Source organism: Mesocricetus auratus, unplaced genomic scaffold (genome assembly GCF_017639785.1).
Source record: "Mesocricetus auratus isolate SY011 unplaced genomic scaffold, BCM_Maur_2.0 Super-Scaffold_4256, whole genome shotgun sequence".
Taxonomy (NCBI): Eukaryota; Metazoa; Chordata; class Mammalia; order Rodentia; family Cricetidae; genus Mesocricetus; species Mesocricetus auratus.
In genome coordinates, this window is record NW_024429182.1 from 132,310,596 (window position 1) to 132,329,726 (window position 19,131).

General features: G+C 46.1%; 1 protein-coding gene across 1 annotated transcript in view; it reads left to right on the forward strand.

The window, feature by feature from the left end:
• The window catches only part of Fan1 (FANCD2 and FANCI associated nuclease 1), a 37,479-nt gene extending 24,039 nt beyond the window's left edge, over positions 1 to 13,440 (forward strand). The window contains exons 9-14 of the mRNA XM_005084406.4: positions 2,707 to 2,871; positions 3,521 to 3,671; positions 8,141 to 8,244; positions 8,719 to 8,913; positions 9,486 to 9,614; positions 12,814 to 13,440. Of these exons, the coding sequence (XP_005084463.1) occupies positions 2,707 to 2,871; positions 3,521 to 3,671; positions 8,141 to 8,244; positions 8,719 to 8,913; positions 9,486 to 9,614; positions 12,814 to 12,951 (882 nt within the window). The 3' untranslated portion in view covers positions 12,952 to 13,440. The remainder of the gene's footprint in view (positions 1 to 2,706; positions 2,872 to 3,520; positions 3,672 to 8,140; positions 8,245 to 8,718; positions 8,914 to 9,485; positions 9,615 to 12,813) is intronic.
• The last annotated feature ends 5,691 nt before the right edge of the window (positions 13,441 to 19,131 follow it).

Genomic DNA, 19,131 nt, shown 5'->3' on the forward strand with positions numbered 1-19,131 from the left:
ATCACAGGCTGGGTGCTGACAGCACTAACAAGCTAGGCTTTGTCCTCGCAGGCCAATTGCAGATAAGTAATAGCAAAAAGCATTCTTTGCTTTCTGTACTCTGCGTAGCCACCTTGGGAAAGGACAAATACAGAGGTCCTGTGACAGACAGACACACACACAGAGAGAGAGAGAGAGAGAGAGAGAGAGAGAGAGAGAGAGAGAGAGAGAGAGAGAGAGAGAGAGAGAGAGAGAGAGAGAGAGAGAGAGAGAGTCCATGATGTTTGGGTTTAACAGAGAGCAGCAAGCAAGGGGGTTGGGCAAGAGAGTGCCCTACCCAGCTGTCCACTCACCCCAGTCCCACAGCCCAGCAGTACCTTGTTGGCTCTGGTGGCCAGTCAGTAGAAAGTGCTCAGTCCCATCACGATGGGGCCATGGAGAGCCCAGGAAAGGGACAGCAAGAAGCATTTGAACATACTGAAGTACAAAATGAAATATACTTAATGAATAAGTCATTGAGGACATGTTTCCAGGAGAACAGAAAGAGAACAAACTTTGCCTACCATTCCTTCAGAAGAGGTTAGACTTGATAGTCCAAATCCCAGGCCTTTAGGTGACAACCTGGTCAATGGTCCACGAGGATCTGCTCTGTTCGGGGAGGATGGCGCCACTGCAGTATCTGGACAGACGAGAAGGGAGTTTATTTGGATGAGGAATAAAGTTCTCTCTGAGAACTTCAAGTGAGGGTGGCGATCTGACATCAGAGGCCACTGAAATCAAGTGGGCCCTTAGAGAGGATCAGACAAAACACCCACAAAGTACAGAGTACGGCCTGCAGAGAGGCAGCGTGAAGGATCAGAGGTCTGGTTTCACGGGCCGTTCCCTGCAGGTGCAGAGACTTGGAGAGGTCGTCAGAGGTGATGTTTGGCCTCATCCCTTGCAGTACAAGTGGTTCCTGATCCAGAGATGAAGGGCGGTGATGATATAGGAGGGAGAGGAGGTTGGAGAAGATGATTTATGCTGATGGACTCTAACACTTATGGTTTTTTCTTTTTAATCTTTCTAGTCACTAAGAATAAAAGCTGTCCCTGACTCTGCTCAGTTGCCCTGTTTTAGGGGCTTCTTTTCTTAATACTGTGACTCTCAACTTAGGGAAAAAAATAACTTAAGTAAAACACAGAATCCCCACACTTCTGTCCTAAATTTGTCTTTATCATTTCTGATCTCAGCAAAAGCTCTGTGGGATCCACTGTGGCCTGTGGGGAAGATCTGTTCCCTTTGCCTTGCCAGAGGCTGGAGGGTGCTTGGCCCTTTGCAGCTCTACACAGAATTCTAGCCTCTCCCTCCGCTTCTCTGGATATTGGGCTCAGAGACTACACTGTCTCTGTAAGGACAGTTAGTATTTCCCAGCATGTGTCTGCCTATTTTCTCCTGTTTAATAAAAAGGGAAATGTTTTTAAATGTATAGAAGGTCAGCAAAGGAGGGTTGGGGTGTTGGGTGGTTTAGGAGGGCATTTTGACAACATGATATTTAATGAAAGTTATTGTTTAAAATGACACTAAAAATTCTTTTTTAGATTTATATGTGTGTTTTCCTGCATTGTATACATGTGCACCATGTGAGAGCCTGGTGCCCATGCAGATCATTGGATCTCCTTGAACTGAAGTTAAACCTGGCTGCAAACCATCATGTGGGTGCTGGGTTCTCTGCAAGAGCAACAAGTGCTCTTAGCTACTCTCCAGCCCCACGAGGCAACATCTTTAAAGTAAATTCTCTCCAATGATGCGGGAGATCATCAGAGTAATTTTACTTGAACTGGACTTACCATATTGTAATTTTTTAAAGATTTTTTTTGTATCCATGGGTGTTTTGTCTGCATGTATGTCTGTGCACTACATGTGGGCAATGCTGAACACGGGAAGAAGGCAACAGACTCACTGGAACTGGAATTACAGATGGTTGTACTCCCCCATGTAAATGCTGGCAGCTGAAACAGGGTCCCCTGGAAGAGCAGCCGGTAGCCTTATTGAGCCATCTGTCCAGCTCCACCCCACCCACCTGCACTATAATTTTGTTTATTTTACATTTTTCCCTCTGGGTGGACAAAGGTGATGCTCAATTTCCAAGGTTAAAAGTGTACACATTGCTTTATTACAATAAAGCTAAATATGCCCAGAGGAAGACAAACAGAGCACAGGAGGCTGAAGAGCCTCACAGGTGTGGCCCTGCCCGGGGTGTGGCCCTGCCCAGGGTGGGACTTCCTGGTCTTAGCTGCAGTCTCTCCTGCAAGGTGGCCTGACAAGTTGTCAGAGCTGTGTGCAGTCTTGTTCCAGGAGACACGCCCCTTCTGGCTGGCCCCAGCTTTTTCTTCTAGCTCGAGACACATGGGGAAAAGTCAGTTTCTTGAGGCCTGCGGTCTCAGTAGTCTGATAGAGGAAGGGAAGGGTACAAGTGTCTCCCTAGGATGTCTTTACTCCTGCCAGGTGGCTCCATTCTGGTCACGTGAGTGACAGCAGGTATGCTGTGCAGCTGCACATTTTACAGTGAGGGCTGTGGTTAAAGCCATCAGAATGGCCTAAGGATATAGCTTGTGTTTCTCCAAGCCCTGTTGGTCCATGTGCTAAAATGGCATCATTAGTTGTGAGGATTCTTGTCAAACTAAATTGACAGCTGCTGCCGTCAGGACTGACTTTTGGGAGCCTGACATGTGGCCTGTCAATTGCTAGGCAATTAGGTGCATCAGCGAAGGCCTAGCAGATCCGCAAGTACGGACGGGACACCGACTGTCACTCTACCAGCGAGCTGTGCGCCTGCGAGAGTCTCCAAGCTGCAAAAAATACAAGCACCTCTTGAGCCAACTGCCAGAAATCGCTGTGGGAGATGTTAAGCATGTAGGTGTCCTTTGGGTGAATTTTGCTTGCTTTTTGGTTAATCTCAGGCCACATCCCCAGTTCTCCTTTGGGTGTCCACAATTTAAGCATATTTACTTAGACTATTCTGAGTGGAGGCCCCCTGGGAATTATTTTAGTATGCGCTTCCTCTTAGACTCAGGATGGCCTAATGTTCATCTGGGACATTGATGTCACCATTGTATCCATTCATTATACTGCTCTCCTCTCTGATACCCCTGAGGTACCCTATTCAGAACTGCTAAATAAGATCTTGAGCACCTACTGCTTTTGCCTGCTTCTCTGGGGGCTTCTTAGATGCTCGTCAAAGGCTGAGTCAGTCACATCCTTGCGAGTGAGCCAGGATGGGTCACATACCATGCATTCTGCTCTGCAGGAGCAGGCAGGTTATCCCCAGGATGTTGCAGGCAGGTTTTCAGGGGCTTCCATTGAAACAGGCTAATCAAGATGTGTTTGGTTTTGGTTTTGAGACAGTCTCACTATGTAGCCTTGGCTGGCCTGGAACTCACTGTATGGACCAGGCTCACCTCAAATTCGCAGAAACCCACCTGCGTCTGCCTCCTGGGTGCTGGGGCTAAAGGTGTGCACCACCACACTTGACTTTGATTAACACTTTTTGCTACCGTTCTAGGTGACCATCACGGGCAGGCTGTGCCCACAGCATGGAATGGGCAAGTCTGTGTTTGTTCTCGAGGCTGGAGACACCACCAACCCCACTACCATCCTTTGCTCTGTGGAGGAGCTGGCACTGGACTATTACAGGCGGAGTGGCTTTGACCAGGGTGAGCCGAGCAGTGTTTCCTGCAGCCCAGCCAGGCAGTCAGGCAGCAAATGGAGGAAGAGTGTTGTAGAATGGTTCATTGGTAGTGGGTTGCTCTGTTCTCCTCTCTTACCTCAGTAGAAGCCATAGCTGGCCAGACGTGTGTGAAAAAGAATTCTGTTGTCTGTTAGGGTTTCTGTTGTTTGGACATCGTTGCTACTTTCCTGCTCTGAGGATGGTCCCCTGTGGTAGGGTGGTTGGAGTAAGGTCTGGTCTTTGCCACCAGATGCTGGGGTCTACACAGGGGATTGTCCTGGAAGAGACTGTCTGGTAACGAAGCTGTCCTCGAAGCGCAGGGCCAGTGTGTCGGAGGTTAGTAGGCACACAGTGAGGTCATAGGTGCCTGAATGATGCTCTCAGAGGCTGCTGGGAAAGGCAAGGATTTGGAGTTCCTTTTGTAATGAGCTTCAAGCCAAACCTGAGAGAAGATCTGTGTCAGACTGGGAGCTTCTTTCTTGTTCCCTTCCCGTGGCCTCCACCTTTGGCAGAGGGACCTGTGAGTGAATCCGTGGCACCGCTATTGGAGGTGAAGTCAGGGAAGGGGCACACAGTACTGCTTCTCACTAAGCCCGTGCTCACTCCAGCCCTCCAGATGCTCCGGGTCCCCTTTTCCTGGTGGGAGTGGCTGGTGTGCTTGCCTGGTGAGGTGTGTACGCACGTGTGGGGAGTGTGCTTGCCTGGTGAGGTGTGTACGCACGTGTGGGAAGTGTGCTTGCACTGGTGAGGTGTGTATGCACGTGTGGGAAGTGTGCTTGCCTGGTGAGGTGTGTACGCACGTGTGGAAGGAGTGCTGACAGATGCTTCTATCTCTAAACTAGGAACCCAGGGGACCAGGGTCTGGATTGCCTCTGGCTGTTAGGGATTCTGTATGTCTCATTCAGAGGCCCAGCTTCTGAAATGTGTATAGCCTGCCAGCCAGGAGTTCTGCTAGCTTCCCAGAACACAAACCTCAGAGCTGGGAGCCTGGCAGTCTTGGCAGCTGTTGCAGGATAGGAAGGAGGGATGCTCCTGCTAGTCTGCTCATTGGATGTGAGTGTCCAGTGAGAAACTACAGTAACATGTTGACTAACATAGAATTGAGAGATTTTGTACATGTGACTGGTCAGGGCAGAAGCTGCACACCTACCACGACGGCCCCTGAGTCCGCTGCTTCGTTTCCTCTCATAATCTCTTGTCCTCCTGCCTCATTGCTGGAAAGGGAGGTGACCTGCCCTGTGGCCGCCCTTCCACCTGTCCCGCTGTGCTGCCCTTAGGGTATTGGGGTGCTTCAGCATGTGACACATACCGTCCCAAAGGGTAGGTCTGCCCCTTGAAGGGTGGCACTTGGCCCTGGTGAATGTGTTTGTGTGCCTAGCAGAGTGAGTGGAGGGCATGTACATTTGACCGATAAGTTCCGTATTTGGGAGCTGAGAATGGTCATCTGAGAAAAACACATGTATGAGTGTAAAACATACTGGTTCCTCCTCCAAGTTCCTGACTGGGGTGTTCCAGGGCCTTCTGCAATGGGCAGTCAGGTGGTTGAGTGGTTAGTTCCCATCTTAGAATTCCTCTTGCAGGGCCCATTGGACACCATGGTGCCTCCGAGCAGCAGGTAGGGAGACCACCTGTGTCATGGTTGGATCCACATGGGCACAGAGCTGAATTTGCAGTCACCCAGAATTACAGCTCCCCTGGCATTTCTCTTGTCAGGGTGATAGTCCTGTTGCATTACAGTAATGAAAAGGTTTTTTAGTTTTGTTTTTTTAATAATCAGCTAATTTCTTCTGTCAGTTGGCAATTCCTTGAGTTTGTATACTTGCCAACACCAGCTTCTCTCCCCCTTTTAGTCTTCCTTAACAGTTGGGCTCAGTGAGTACACTGTAAGTGATGCTTTAGCTACAGCCCAGAGAAAAGCAGAGGCTTGAACACTTGACTTCTAATTGAAAAATCAAATGTCCACCCCAGACCACTTTGTAAGATCTAATAAGTAGGAAAACACTAGTCGGTCCCAGAGGAAGAATTCCAGGCAGCATAGGCTCCCTGCCTGGTGTCAGGTCGAGCAGCTGGCCTGGACAGCCCCAGGGCTTGCTTTTCTTTTCTTTTTTTTTTTTTTTTTTTTTTCTTTTTTGAGACAGAGCCTGCCTGTGTGTCCGTGGTTAGCCTGGAAACTCACGATGAAGACCAGGCTGACCTCAAACACACAGAGATCCACCTGCCTCTATCTCCTGAGTGATAGGATGAAAGGCGTGAGCCTCCACTCCTGGCTGTTTCTTCAAAGTATTTGTGAAATACTTTGTCGTGGATGATGCTGACCCCAGTGCTGTGTGACGGTGGAGAAGCGTGCTGGCCCCACCAACCCGCTCAGCCCGCTCCGCCTCTCCCCCGATTGCAGCAGATCCCGGATGTTCACTCATGGTCCTTGTGCGGCTCTCATGGCTCTCTCCTGGGGACACCCATGTCCTGTCCCTGTGTTCAGGTAGACCTCTTCCTGTGCCCATGCTGTGGCTTACTAGTGAGAAACGACTCCAGGACCATGAGCTAGGTGGTGTCGTGTGGGGTCTTGGTTAGTTGGGCTGTGAAGGCAGGATTTTTACAGGACAGGGTTTCTCCCTGCTGTGTGTCGAGATTAATCTCCTCACATCTTTCCTGCTCACAGGGAGGGGTCATGTTCTAGGGAAGAAATGTCCACACCATGAAGACTGGAAGGGAGGCACAGCGAGCCTGAGAGCCCTAGAAATCAGAGAACAGAATGGAAATTCCAGGCCTCAGATGATGTCACAGGAGACATGTAAACTCTCCCATTTAGTGGCTGAAGGAAGGGTAGTTGCTTCCAATTTAGCCAGGAGCCTGAAAAGCAGCCAGCAGTTCTTTTTCTGGAACATTAAATATTTCCACACAAGATGTTTTAAATATATATTCTAATACACTAGAAAATCGATGTGGCCACAGTGAGCCAACGAGCTGCTGGGCTTCGTTCTTGAGGGTTTGTGAGGAGACAATTTCAAACCCTCCAGGGGAAGCTGGTTCTGACTAAGGCAGGAGGATGATGCCAAAAATGACCTTAGGGAGAATTCAGAGCATAGCAGAGGTCAGGAACAACTCTGACCTCCTCCGTGTCAATGACCGGGTAATATTCACACAGGGACAGAAACCTGGAAGTTAGACCCAGCTTTCTTCCCAGCGGGCCAGAGGCTGGTATCCTGATGCGAATACTCCTGGTAGCTGGAAGACTTGGTTCTGCCAGGCCGAGCAAGCTGCGTTTGCTTTGTCCTTTTGCATCATGGAAACGGGCCAGAGGAACAGGAACCAAAACTCAGAGGGAAGGAAAGCTCAGCACAGCTCTGGAGCTCAGGGTAGAGGAGCATGGCCCCTGGCCACCACCTCCTCCCTCCCCCTCCCCCAGTGAGCAGGAAGCCAGCAGGCTAGATTCCTGAGCACCTGACCCAGGCTGCTTTCTCTCCTGTGCTCTCTGTGAGCTTTGATGCCAGTGTGATCATGATAGGAAGCTGGAGAGAGAGCCACATGGCCACCTACCTTCCTTGGTAGGGGGTGTGTAGCTGTGCAGACACCCAGCTTGGAGAGAGGAGCTGGGTGAGTCAGGATTCCGAGGGACAGAGGTCTGGAGTCTATGCCACGACTTTTGTGGCTCTCCAGACCCTGCTGCTGACTTGCAGTAACCGTAGGACACAATCGTTCACAGCAGTGGTAGTTTCTGTAGAAGCCTTGCCTATCAGGAATACGGAGCTAACCTCATCAGGCCAACGCTGCTTACTGAATGAGTGGACCGAGTGGATGAAAAGGGTACCAGGAGTCTGAGGTTGTAGGCTGCCCTGAATGCCTGGCCTCCTATTGTCAGTCCTGTTGGGAAAACACGTCTTGTAGGTTGACAGGGGCCTGAGCCAGAGACAACTTGTGAATTTTGTACCCAGCCTAGTTTGACCACTCATTTAGAACTTCCAGCAAAGGGAGGGAACCTGCTTTGTTAAAACAAGCCTGCCCCTTAGGCTGTCTACCAGTACTGAGAACCACTGCGTTGTGAATTTTCAGTGTTCATTTGAAGTTTTCCCCTTAAATAAAACTTATACATACAAAGAATATAGTGTGAAGAATGAATTAGAGATAGCATGAAAACAGCATGTCCTTCAGAATCAACCCTGTTTCAATTATTTTTAATTATTCAATTGTAAATTCCCTGAAGCCGAGTTCACATTAGATCATCATGATAGCCTTTTTGCTTTGGTTTGGTTTGGTTTTTGGAGACAGGGTTTCTCTGTGTATCCTTGGCTGTACTGGAACTCACATGTAGACCAGACTGGCCTTGAACTCACAGATGTGTCTGCCTCTGCCTCCCTAGTGTTGGGATTAAAGGCATGCACCACCATGCCTAGTCATCATGCTGTTCTTGAACAAGTAGATAAAGCTAGTCTTTTTCTTCCTTGTGTGACGTTGTAGGGATTCATGGGGAAGGGTCCACCTTCAGCACCCTGTGTGGCCTCCTGCTATGGGACGTCATCTTCATGGATGGGATACCAGATGTCTTCAGGAATGCCTACCAGGTAACCCGGTAACACCATCCATCCTACTGGGGCTCTCCTGCTCTTGTCTGTGCTTCACAGCCACCTCTGCATCAGGCCCTGAAGCCAGCAGCAACCTGGCTTCTTGGTAGTCTCTGGGATCTACTCACAGTGCTGCTAATTGCATGGGAAAAAAAGGGGGAACTAGTAGATTATAACCCCAAACCTAGTTTCCCCTTCAGCATTACATTTTGAACTTTTAGTTCCGGGTACCCTCAGGTGAGCACCTGTTGTAGCAGTACCCAGCCAAGGCCTCTCACACTCAATCCACTCATACCACTAAAAACCCAGGATAAGAACTTAGAAAATTAATTTTTATTCATCTCTTCTGAGGAAAAGAAAAAACCTGTGCCAGTCAATTTTCTAGCTTCTGAATCCTGCAGGACTTGGGCATCCCTGTTTCATTGAGTACCCTCCCCAGGCATGTTAGACAATTTTCCTTTCTCTTCTGCACAGGCATCCCCATTGGATTTGTACACAGACAGCTTCTTCTCGAGTAGGGAGCAGGCCCTGGAAGCCAGACTGCAGCTGATCCACAGCGCCCCTGCTGTGAGCCTGCGGGCCTGGGTGACAGAGGCTTGGCAGGCCCAGCAAGGCAGAGTGGCTTCCCTGGTCAGCTGGGACCGCTTTACTTCCCTTCAGCAAGCTCAGGTAATACTTGACCTGTGGTCTGGTCAATCATTCCTTCAAAGTACTGGCTGCATTCTGGCAAATATATGAAAATGTACACAGATCTGTTTGAGTGCATGTGTGTGTGCATGCATGTGTGTGGTGTAGTGATACTGTGCCCTCCAAGCCTGGATGCCACTATAAGTGATAGACACATGGGGACATTCAGAAGCCTCCAGCATGATGCCTTCCCCATGGTTTCCTTTCCTTTTGCCTGTCTTGTGGCTGAAGAAGGGCAGGGGACAACAGCTTCTGTGCCCTACGGCTGCTGACCCCGGGAGTGATGACTCGGGAGTGCTGAATCACACTGCCCCTTCATCAAGATGTCCACACCAGGCAGAGGTTGGTAACTGACCACAGAGAGCTCTTTGTCATCGCTTACCTGTGGAGTTTTGCCAGCCACTCCAGAGCCTGGTTCGAGCGGCAAAGCCGCTTCTGGTGTTCCTGGAGCCTGTCGTCTGTGTTGAATTGTACTGATGTACTCTGATGGCCACTCACGCCCATCTTGGGGTCTCTTCCTGAAGGTGGGTAACTCTCCTTTGTTTTGTGTTTAGGATCTTGTCTCTTGCCTCGGGGGTCCTGTCCTCAGCGGTGTGTGCAGGCGTCTGGCTACTGACTTTCGGCACTGCCGAGGGGGCCTCCCTGACTTGGTGGTGTGGAGTTCTCAGAGCCACCGCTGCAAGGTCAGTAGAGAATGCCACTGGTAAATTTATCAGCGACTGTACCAGAGTCCATTTGCTAGGCATTTTCTTCATGGCTATTGGAAGGGTTGAATCCCATTCCTTGGTAGCCACTAGGCTGAAGGCAGGGCTTCTCAGAGGCCTCTCTGAGGAGCTGGGGTGCAAGCAGGGCAGGCAGTCCCAGGCCATCCCATCATGAAGGTGATAGTCCACCGGTACCTACATCCTGCTTTTAGAACGAGTCACCAGCTGCAGTACACTGAGGCAGGGCTTCACACAGTGGGGACCCTGGACCTCAGGCATCAACAACAAGCCACATTCCCTGGCCAGGCTTTTTCCTGCCTTGCTGCTATTCGCTGGTTGGTTTTGCCCCTCACTGCACACACACTCATACTGTCTCTCCTGTACTTGTCCCTCCTCTCCCCCTTTTTCGGACTCATATTTCATCCTAGTCTGTGATTTGTCTTTTTATTTTCTTAGTATCTTTTGATGATCAGAAATCGGGATCAAATTCGGGTGTTCTTTAATAGACTATACCTTTGGTGTCAGGTATCAGAATTGCTTACATAGAGAGGTTCTCTTGCTTTTGTTCTAGAAGCTCTGTGGTTTTTTTTGTTTGTTTGTTTGTTTGTTTCTTTTTGTTTTAATTTAAATTAGAAACAAGCTTGTTTTACATGTCAATCCCAGTTCCCTCTCCCTCCCCTCCTCCCCTGCCACCCACCGACCCGACCCCCTATCCCATCCCCTTTCTACTCCTCAGGTAGGGTGAGGCCTTCCTCGGGGGATCTTCAAAGTCTGTCATATTATTTGGAGCAGGGCCTAGACTCCAGGCTGAGAGAACATCTCTCTATGTGAAGTGGACTTCCAAAGTTCACTCATGTACTAGGGATAAATACTGATCTACTACCAGAGGCCCTATAGATTAACCAGACCTCCAAACTAATATCCACATTCAGCGGGTCTGGAACAGTCCTATGCTAGTTTCCCAGCTATCAGTCTGGGGTCCATGAGCAACCCCTTGTTCAGGTCAACTGTTTCTGTGGGTTTTTCCAGCCTAGTCTTGACACCTTTGCTCATCACTCCTCCCCCACTGCAACTGGATTCCAGGAGTTCAGTTCAGTGCTTAGCTGTGGGTGTCTGCTTCTGCTTCCATCAGTCACTGGATGAAGGCTCTAGGATAGCATTTAAGGTAGTCATCAATCTCATCCGAGAAGGGCATTTAAGGTAGCTTCTCCACTATTGCTTAGATTCTTAGTTTGGGGTCATCCTTGTAGATCTCTGAACATTTCCCTAGTACCAGATTTCTCTATGAAGCTATAATGGCTCCCTCTATTATGGTATCTCTTATCTTGCTCTCCTCTATTCTTCCCCTGACTCAATCTTCCTGCTCTCTCATATCCTCCTCTCCCCTGCTCTTCTCCCCTTCTCTTCCTCCTAGCTCCTGCTTCCCACCCCCAATGCTCCCAATTAGCTCAGGAGATCTTGTCCCTTTCCCCTTCTTCTGGGACCATGTGTGTCTCTCTTAGGGTCCTCCTAGAAGCTCTGCTCTGTGTTTACATTTTATGTTTACTTTGTGATCTGTTTAGATATTTTTCTATATACCGTAGGAAGTGGATTATAATAACTTTTTCTGGGGAGTAGCTGACTATTGAGATCTGTTTGTGTTGCCTCTGATGAGAATATTTTGATTGTTTTGTTGAGTAAAGGACTGAATTTAATTCTTCAGCCTGGGTTTCTAATTCCCATGACTCTAAAAGGTTACCTGGCTTCTTGGCTCCTTTACACCTGAAATGTTTGCCCATTCCCACTAATGCCAACCTTGTAGGTTTAGGCACACAATCTCCATGAACACCAGCAAGTTGCCCACACAGGCTCTCTTCTGGCATCAGAGCAGAATCTAGCACCATGACCTTGAAAGAATGGCTTCCACCTTTCCAGGGTCTACTTCTTACTCCTGTGTGTGGGTTTCCAAGTGAGAGGTAAGCTGCCTCTGGCTGGCAAGCCTGGCTTAGGAGAAGTCTTGCTTCCTGGAGTCCTTCAGGAGCGGGCAGCCGGGTCTCTGTAGTACCCAAATAAGATGGGTTATTCTATATCCTGAATCTTCCTGGAGACTCACTGCCCTTCAGTTGCCCTGCTGCCTCGCACAGCCTAGAGATACATGTCTCTACCCACTCCAAGCACTAGGGTAGTGAGTGTGTACCACTATGCCATGCTTTCATTATGAGCTCTGGGGATCAAAATCAGGTTGCCATGCTTGCATCTCAGCACTCAGGAGGAGGTGGACTACTCTGTCTGGAGTTAAGGCTAGCCTGATATACATATTGAGTTCCAGAGCAGTTAGTCCCACACAGAGACCCTGTTTTAACACCCCACCCCTGGGGCAAACACACACACACACACACACACACACACACACACACACACACACACCCCTGCACCGGATTGTTTTGATTGCTGTCTCCTAACTTGTAGTGAACAATACTGACCCAGCTCCTGACTTCCTGCACCTGATACATAAAAAAACTTGAGGGGCCAGCAACGTGGCTAAAGGTGCTTGCCACTTAGCCTGACAACCTGAGTTAAACCCCCAGACTGACTCCTGCACGCTGACCTCTGATAACACCTCCTCCTGCAGTCTTTTAAAAAACATGGAAAGGGGAAACAGTTTGGTCTTACAATAAACTTCATGAAGAAGTAGCTGGGGAAACCCTACTCAGAGACAGGTAGGTCTCTGTGAAATGAGCTTATGCAGAACCTTGAGACACAAGAAACCATTCGTGTGATGAACAGAGAGACATGTCCTCAGCAAATGTCATGTGAGGTCCTGGGGTGGGGATGAGACCAGTGGGAATGAAGACTTTGAGATGGCTGGCAGAGACCAGACCCTACTTTTCTACATCACAACATTAAGTCTGGGTTCAAATGCACACCTAACAGATTGAAGGTTAAAATAGGGAACAGCAACCTGGTGCACACTTTAAATTCTGTCGCTACTGACTCAGTGACCTGATTCTCCAGAACTGTCTCTTTCCCACAGAATACTTTCTCAAGGGATCTCCCAGCTGCATGTCTGTTTGTTGTAAATATACACAGTGATGTAGACTGACCCATCTTGATAGGTAGCAGTTTAAGTGACTGAGGCTCACTTGGGTCCCTCTCTGTTTCAGTAAGATCTTATTAAGTCTGGAACCCTCTCTTCCAGCTGGTGGAAGTTAAAGGCCCCAGTGATCGCCTTTCGTGTAAGCAGATGCTCTGGCTGGACGAGCTACAGAGGTTGGGGGCTGAAGTGGAAGTCTGCCACGTGGTCGCAGTTGGAGCTAAGAGCAAAGGTCTTGGCTGAAAGACGTTGCTTTGAGGACATCTGGCCATCCCCTGGGACAGGGTCTTCAAGAGGATAAAACTGCACTATGTTTGCTTTGACTTGTCCTGACACCTGAGATGGGAGTGACCCATCCTTGGGCAGTATTTGTGTGTCCCAAAGCTTGCCATCTGCTGGGATACATTGGATCAACGGTGGATGGACTGTTAAAAATGAAGAAGTCTGCATGGGCATTGCAGGAGCTGAATGCCTCCATATTATTAGGCTAAAGAAAAGAAAAGCCAAAGGAAAAAGTGAACATGATGAACTTTTAGGGTTTTTTATTTTGTCTTATTTTGCTGTTGTTGTTGTTTTAAGTAATACAAATAATGTTTCTCTATTAAATGCCCTGGCAATGGAGATTCCTGAATTTGGGTTTGTCTCATGATTATCCATGAAGGGCAGAAACCATAGAAATTCTGATTGCCTCAGGGGGAACAAAACCAACCAGAAATAAATTCCTTCTTTCAAGGAAGAGTCCAGAGTATTTCAGTTGTGGTGTCAGGATGTGTATCAAGCTTCAAGCTTGGATTATGCGTGATAAAAATGTGAGCTACGCCGGGCGGTGGTGGCACACGCCTTTAATCCCAGCACTCGGGAGGCAGAAACAGGCGGATCTCTGTGAGTTCGAGGCTGGTCTGGACCGATAGCCTCCAAAACAATACAGAGAAACCCTGTCTCATAAAAACCAAAAAAAAAAAAAAATGTGAGCTACAATATTAGAAAAAAATGTTCTCAGTTATTCCTGCTTTGTCAAACGTTGGTCTAGGACCCCATTTGGCTCCCACGGTTGACTGTGAGATGACTCACATCATCAAAGGCAACAGACACACCCAGTCCTGAAAGTGAAGTAAGCTGTCTTCTGGCCTCTCTTCTTCTTGCCGAGCCCCAGCACTGACAGTGAGACCCCCGCTCTCTGTCCATTTGCCAAAGGGCTGCTAACCAAGTCACTTCATATCCTCATGAACTGTCTGGCTATGTGCAGTTGTTTAAAAGCCAGAAAGCTAATATCATATGATTCTGGTTCCTATGGTCACAAAGAAGTTTTGGGGGAGGAGGAAAATAAGGAAATAACCAATTACTATACAGTATATGGCAACAGTTACTAGAAAATGGAGAAGAGGGGGAGACCTTTATTGTGGCATGAATTCTGCTTGGTATTAATAAAAGCCCAGAGACAGATGTTGGGGTTAAAGTTGAAGATCAGAGAAGCAAAGTAGCCAGCCAGTAGAGAGTTCTCACCTCTACCAATGCTCAGACTGAAGAGGTTATCCTATCCTCAGACTGCATCTGCAGACTGCACTGCTCCTCAGACTGCACTGCTCCTCAGACTGCATCTGCAGACTGCACTGCTCCTCAGACTGCACTGAGCTCCTGTTACCTCCCACCTTACATTCCTCTGTCTGCCCGGCCATATCACTCCTGTCTCCACCTCCCCGGTGCTAGGATTAAAGGAATGGGATCCTAAGTGCTGGGATCATCTTTTTGTTTCTCTTTTATTTTTTATTTATTTATTTATTTGGTTTTTACGAGACAGGGTTTCTCTGTATTGTTTTGGAGGCTGTCGGTCCAGCCCAGCCTCAAACTCACAGCAATCCACCTGCCTCTGCCTCCTGAGTGCTGGGATTAAAGGCGTACGCCACCACCGCCTGGCTTGTTTCTCTTTTAGACTGGACCAATTTCATGTATCTCAGGGTGGCCCTGAACTAACAGAGATCCTTCTGCCTATGTCCCTAGTGCCGGGATTAAAAGGTGTGTGCCACCACTGCCTGGCCTCTATGGCTGATTAGTATGGCTAGCTTTGCACTCTGATCTTCAAGCAAGCTTTATTTGTTAGATCATAAACAAAATATCACCACACTTTATTTAGACAATGAAAATGTTCCTGCTATTCAAAGCACATTATAAAGCTGGGAATGTTGGCTCACATTTGTAATCCTAGCACTTGGGAGGCTAAGGCAGGAGGATTAACCTTGAGTTTAATGTCAGACCAAGCTGAGACTGTGTCATTATGAGTGCTCTGACCACTAGTATCTACTTTATCTCTCGCAGAACAATTAGACTAATAAACACACAGATGTGAAGTGTTAGGTAGTGCAGAGATATGGCTCAGGGTGCAAAGTCGCTTGCTACCAAGCCCTATCTGAGTTTAGAGCCTAAGACCCATATAGGAGGAAAGAACAGACTTCAGAAAATGAAGTTCAACCATGTACCATGGTATACACATGCTCTCATACACACAATAAATAAAATGTGTAACAAATATAAAAAACCAACATGGTCTTTGCTTAATTTGTATGCTGAGGGGGGCATTAGAATAATTCTATTGGCAGGTATGATGGGAATGGTAAGATATTAAACAATGCACTCTGATCCCCAAATCTGATGGGGTGGGGGTGGACACAGATGATGACACACACAAGCAAAAACAAATCCTTTTTTCAAGGGATGAAGGATACAGAGTATTCCAGTTGAGGTGTCAGAGATGCTGTTTTCAACAGCAAATGTAGATACAAAAACTGATAACTGTTTTTTCTGATTATTTACATAAAAAAACAAGCCCTGCCACCTCAGATTTTCATTTTTCCTTCATGCAGAAAGGGTGTCCCTGGAATCTGTGAAAATAAACCCTGTGCCTTACTGAAATAGATGTGGCCTAAGAACTAGGCCATCAGAGACAGAGAAGCCACTTAGTCCAATTGACGGTGTCCTTGGCCATGCAGATGCTTTTCAGTTTCATGAGGTCCCAGTAATTTATTTGTTTATTTATTTTGGTAAGTTAATGATTTTTTTACTGTGGTTTCTAATAGAAATATGGGGGATAGGACTAGGATGATGGAAAAAAGCAGATGTACGACCAGTAGCCCCCCCTCAGCACAGGGGAGATCTCCTAAGAGCAGCAGCCCTGGAGCTCTGCACAGTCAAGGATTATACTCTCTTGAGCGTGGCTGGAAGGCGTTTCCTCCACCAGCAACTGTTTACCCCTTATTAAAAAATGGGAAAGTGGGCTTGGAGAATCTTCTAAGTGTTAACTTTCCCAAGAAATTGATATTTTGTCTATTTCCGAAGTCTCATGATCCTCTCCATGCCCCAGAAATGCTTTAATTCATGGATACTGCTTTACAACACCTTCCATACCACTAATCTAGGTCCCTCTGATGATCCTTCAGTCTCCTGCCTCAGCCAGAATGGGAGCTTCACTCTCACCAACTGCTTTTAAGGCCTGGTAATTAATGGTAACTAACCCAACTACTCTGCCTATTTTAAGGTATAGAGTTCAATAGAAGTTGTCACTTAGTGTCTCAGGGTTTTCATTGCTGTGAAGAGGCACCATGAGCATGGTAACTCCTATAAGGAAAACATTTAATTGAGGGGGCTCACTTACAGTTTCAGAGCTTCAGTCCATTATCATCATGGCAGGAACGTGGCAGCATGCAAGCAAATGTGCTGGAGAAGGAACTGAGAGTCCTGTGTCTTGCAGGCAACAGGAAGTCGACTGAGACACTGGACAGTATCCTGAGCATAGGAGACCTCAAAGCCCACACCAACAGTGATACACTCCCTCCAACAAGACCTTACCCCACTCCAGCAAAGCCATACCTCCTAATAGTGCCACACCCTGTGAAATTATGGGTGTCAATTACATCCAAACTTAGTATTAAGGTACTCCTCTAGTCATTTTATGTTGATGAATTCAAAGTTTTCTCAGATTTATTATGCATCAATGTTAAATATAGTCATAGTGAAAATGTTAGTATTCTTTTTCAGAGATTATCATATAGCACTCTGTATAATGTGTTACAAGAATGTCTTTTACCTTAACATTCCCAAATAATAATATCAAAGCAGATAATTCTGTAACTTCTACTGAGTTCAGACATGGTTCTAACCACTTCACATACATTATGGTGTGTGTGTGTGTGTGTGTGTGTGTGTGTGTGTGTGTGTGTGTGTGCCTGAGAGTTGCTCCCAGGGCTTCATACGTGCTAGGAAAGTACTCCAGCAACAAGCTATATTCCCAGCCTTAACAAGTTCCCGTTCCTACCTACAGATTACAGTATGAGATCGAGGCTAAGTCATGTTCTCATGTTCTCATGGTGGATCACCATAGTAGTGAATCCCAAATTTTAAGTTAGGCATTGTGACTCTTGATACAGTAACATGCAAATGTACATTAATGAAACTTTGATGTGAAGAGAGAAATTTTTGAAAGTGAGAAAAAATTTTGAGTATTTCTCTATATTTTATTTAACATAATGGGTATTGTCATTCTGACTTGAAAAAATAAGGCAATATTATTGTTTACAACAACATAGATAAACCCGAAGAACATTAGGTTAAATGAAATAAAAGAGGCCTCATTTATTGTTGATCTTAGTGCCTGTGCTAACAGTGTTCCATTCATAAAGTCTTTTCCTGAGTTCAACGCTATTCCCCACTTGCTTTTCTATCAGGCTCAGTGTAACTGGTTTTATGTTGAGGTCTTTGATCCACTTGGAGTTGACTCTTGTGTGGGGTATTAAGTATGGATCCCTTTGGATTCCTCTGCATACAACCATCCAATTTGAAACGCATCATTTGTGGAAGATGCTGTCTTTTTTCCAGTGTGTATTTCTGGCTTCTTTATCAAAATTAGGTGCCCATGGGTGTGTGGATTTATGTTTGGGTCTTCAGTTCTGTTCTGTTGATAAGTGTGTCTGTTTGGTGTCAATACCATGCTATTGTTATTACTCTACCTCTGCAGTACAATTTGAGGTTGGGGATGGTGATGCCACCAGCAATTCTTTAATTATTCAGGATTGTTTTAGCTGTTCTGGGGTGTTTTGTTGTTGTTGTTTTGTGTGTATATGTTTCCATATGAGGCTGAAAGTTGACATTTCAAGATCTGTGAAGACTTGTGTTGGAATTTTTCATGGGGATTGTATTGAATCTATAGCTTTCTTTGGTTGGATGACCATTTATAATATATTAATCCTATTGATCCATGAGCATGGTAGATCTTTTCATCTTCTAGTATCTTCAACTTCTTCTCTATCTTAAACTTTTTATCATACAAGTCTTTCACTTGCTTGGTTAGAGTTACACCAAGATATTTTATATTTTTTAGGCTATTGTATGAGGTGATGTTCCTTGATTTCTTAATTTGTGTGTAGGACTACTGGTTTGAGTTAATTTTGTATCCAGCTACTTTGCATAAAGTCTTTTTCAGCTATTGGAGTTTCCCTGGTGGAATTTTTAGGGTCATTTATGTATATTATCATATCATCTGCAAATAAAGATACTTTGACTTCTTTTCCAATTTGTGTCCTCTTGATCTCTTTCAGTTATCTAACTGCTCTAGCTTAGACTTCAAGTACTATATTGAATAGATATGGAGAGAGTAGACAACCTTGTCTCATTTCTGATTTTAGTGGAATTACTGAGTTTCTCTCCATTGAAGTTGAATAATAAATTGCCTTTATTATGTTGAAGTATGTTATGTTCTTTGTATCCCTAATATCTCCAGTTCTTACCATGAAGGGTGTTGGATTTTTGTCAAAGTCCTATACCGCATCTAATGAGATGAGCATGTAGTTTTGGCTTGTTTATATGATGGACTACATTTATTGATTTATGTTGAACCTTCCCTGAAGCTCTAGATGAAACCTTTTTGATCACAGTGGATTTTTGTATGTGTTCTTAGATTCAGTTTACAAGTACTTTATTGAGAATTTTTGAATCTATGTTCATAAGAAAAATTGGTCTTTAATTCTCTTTGTTAGATCTTTATGTGGCTTGGATATCAGGGTGACTGTGGCCTCATAAAGTGAATTGGGCAATGTTCCTTCTGTTCCTATTCTGTGGGAGAATTTGAGGAGTACTGACATTAACTCTTCTTTGAGAGTCTGGTAGAATTCTGTGCTAAAATCATGTGGCCCTGGGTTTTCTTGTTATTGTTGTTCAGGAAACTTTTAATGGCTGCTACTATTTCATTAGGGCCTATAGGTCTATTTAAATTGTTTATCTGTTCTTTGGTAAGTAGTACCTATTGAGAAAATTATACATTTATTTTAGATGTTCCAATTTGGTAGAGTACAGGTTTTTAAAGTATATTCTATGACTGTCTTAATTAGGGTTTCTATTACTGGGAAGAAATACTGTGACCATGGCAACTCTTATAAA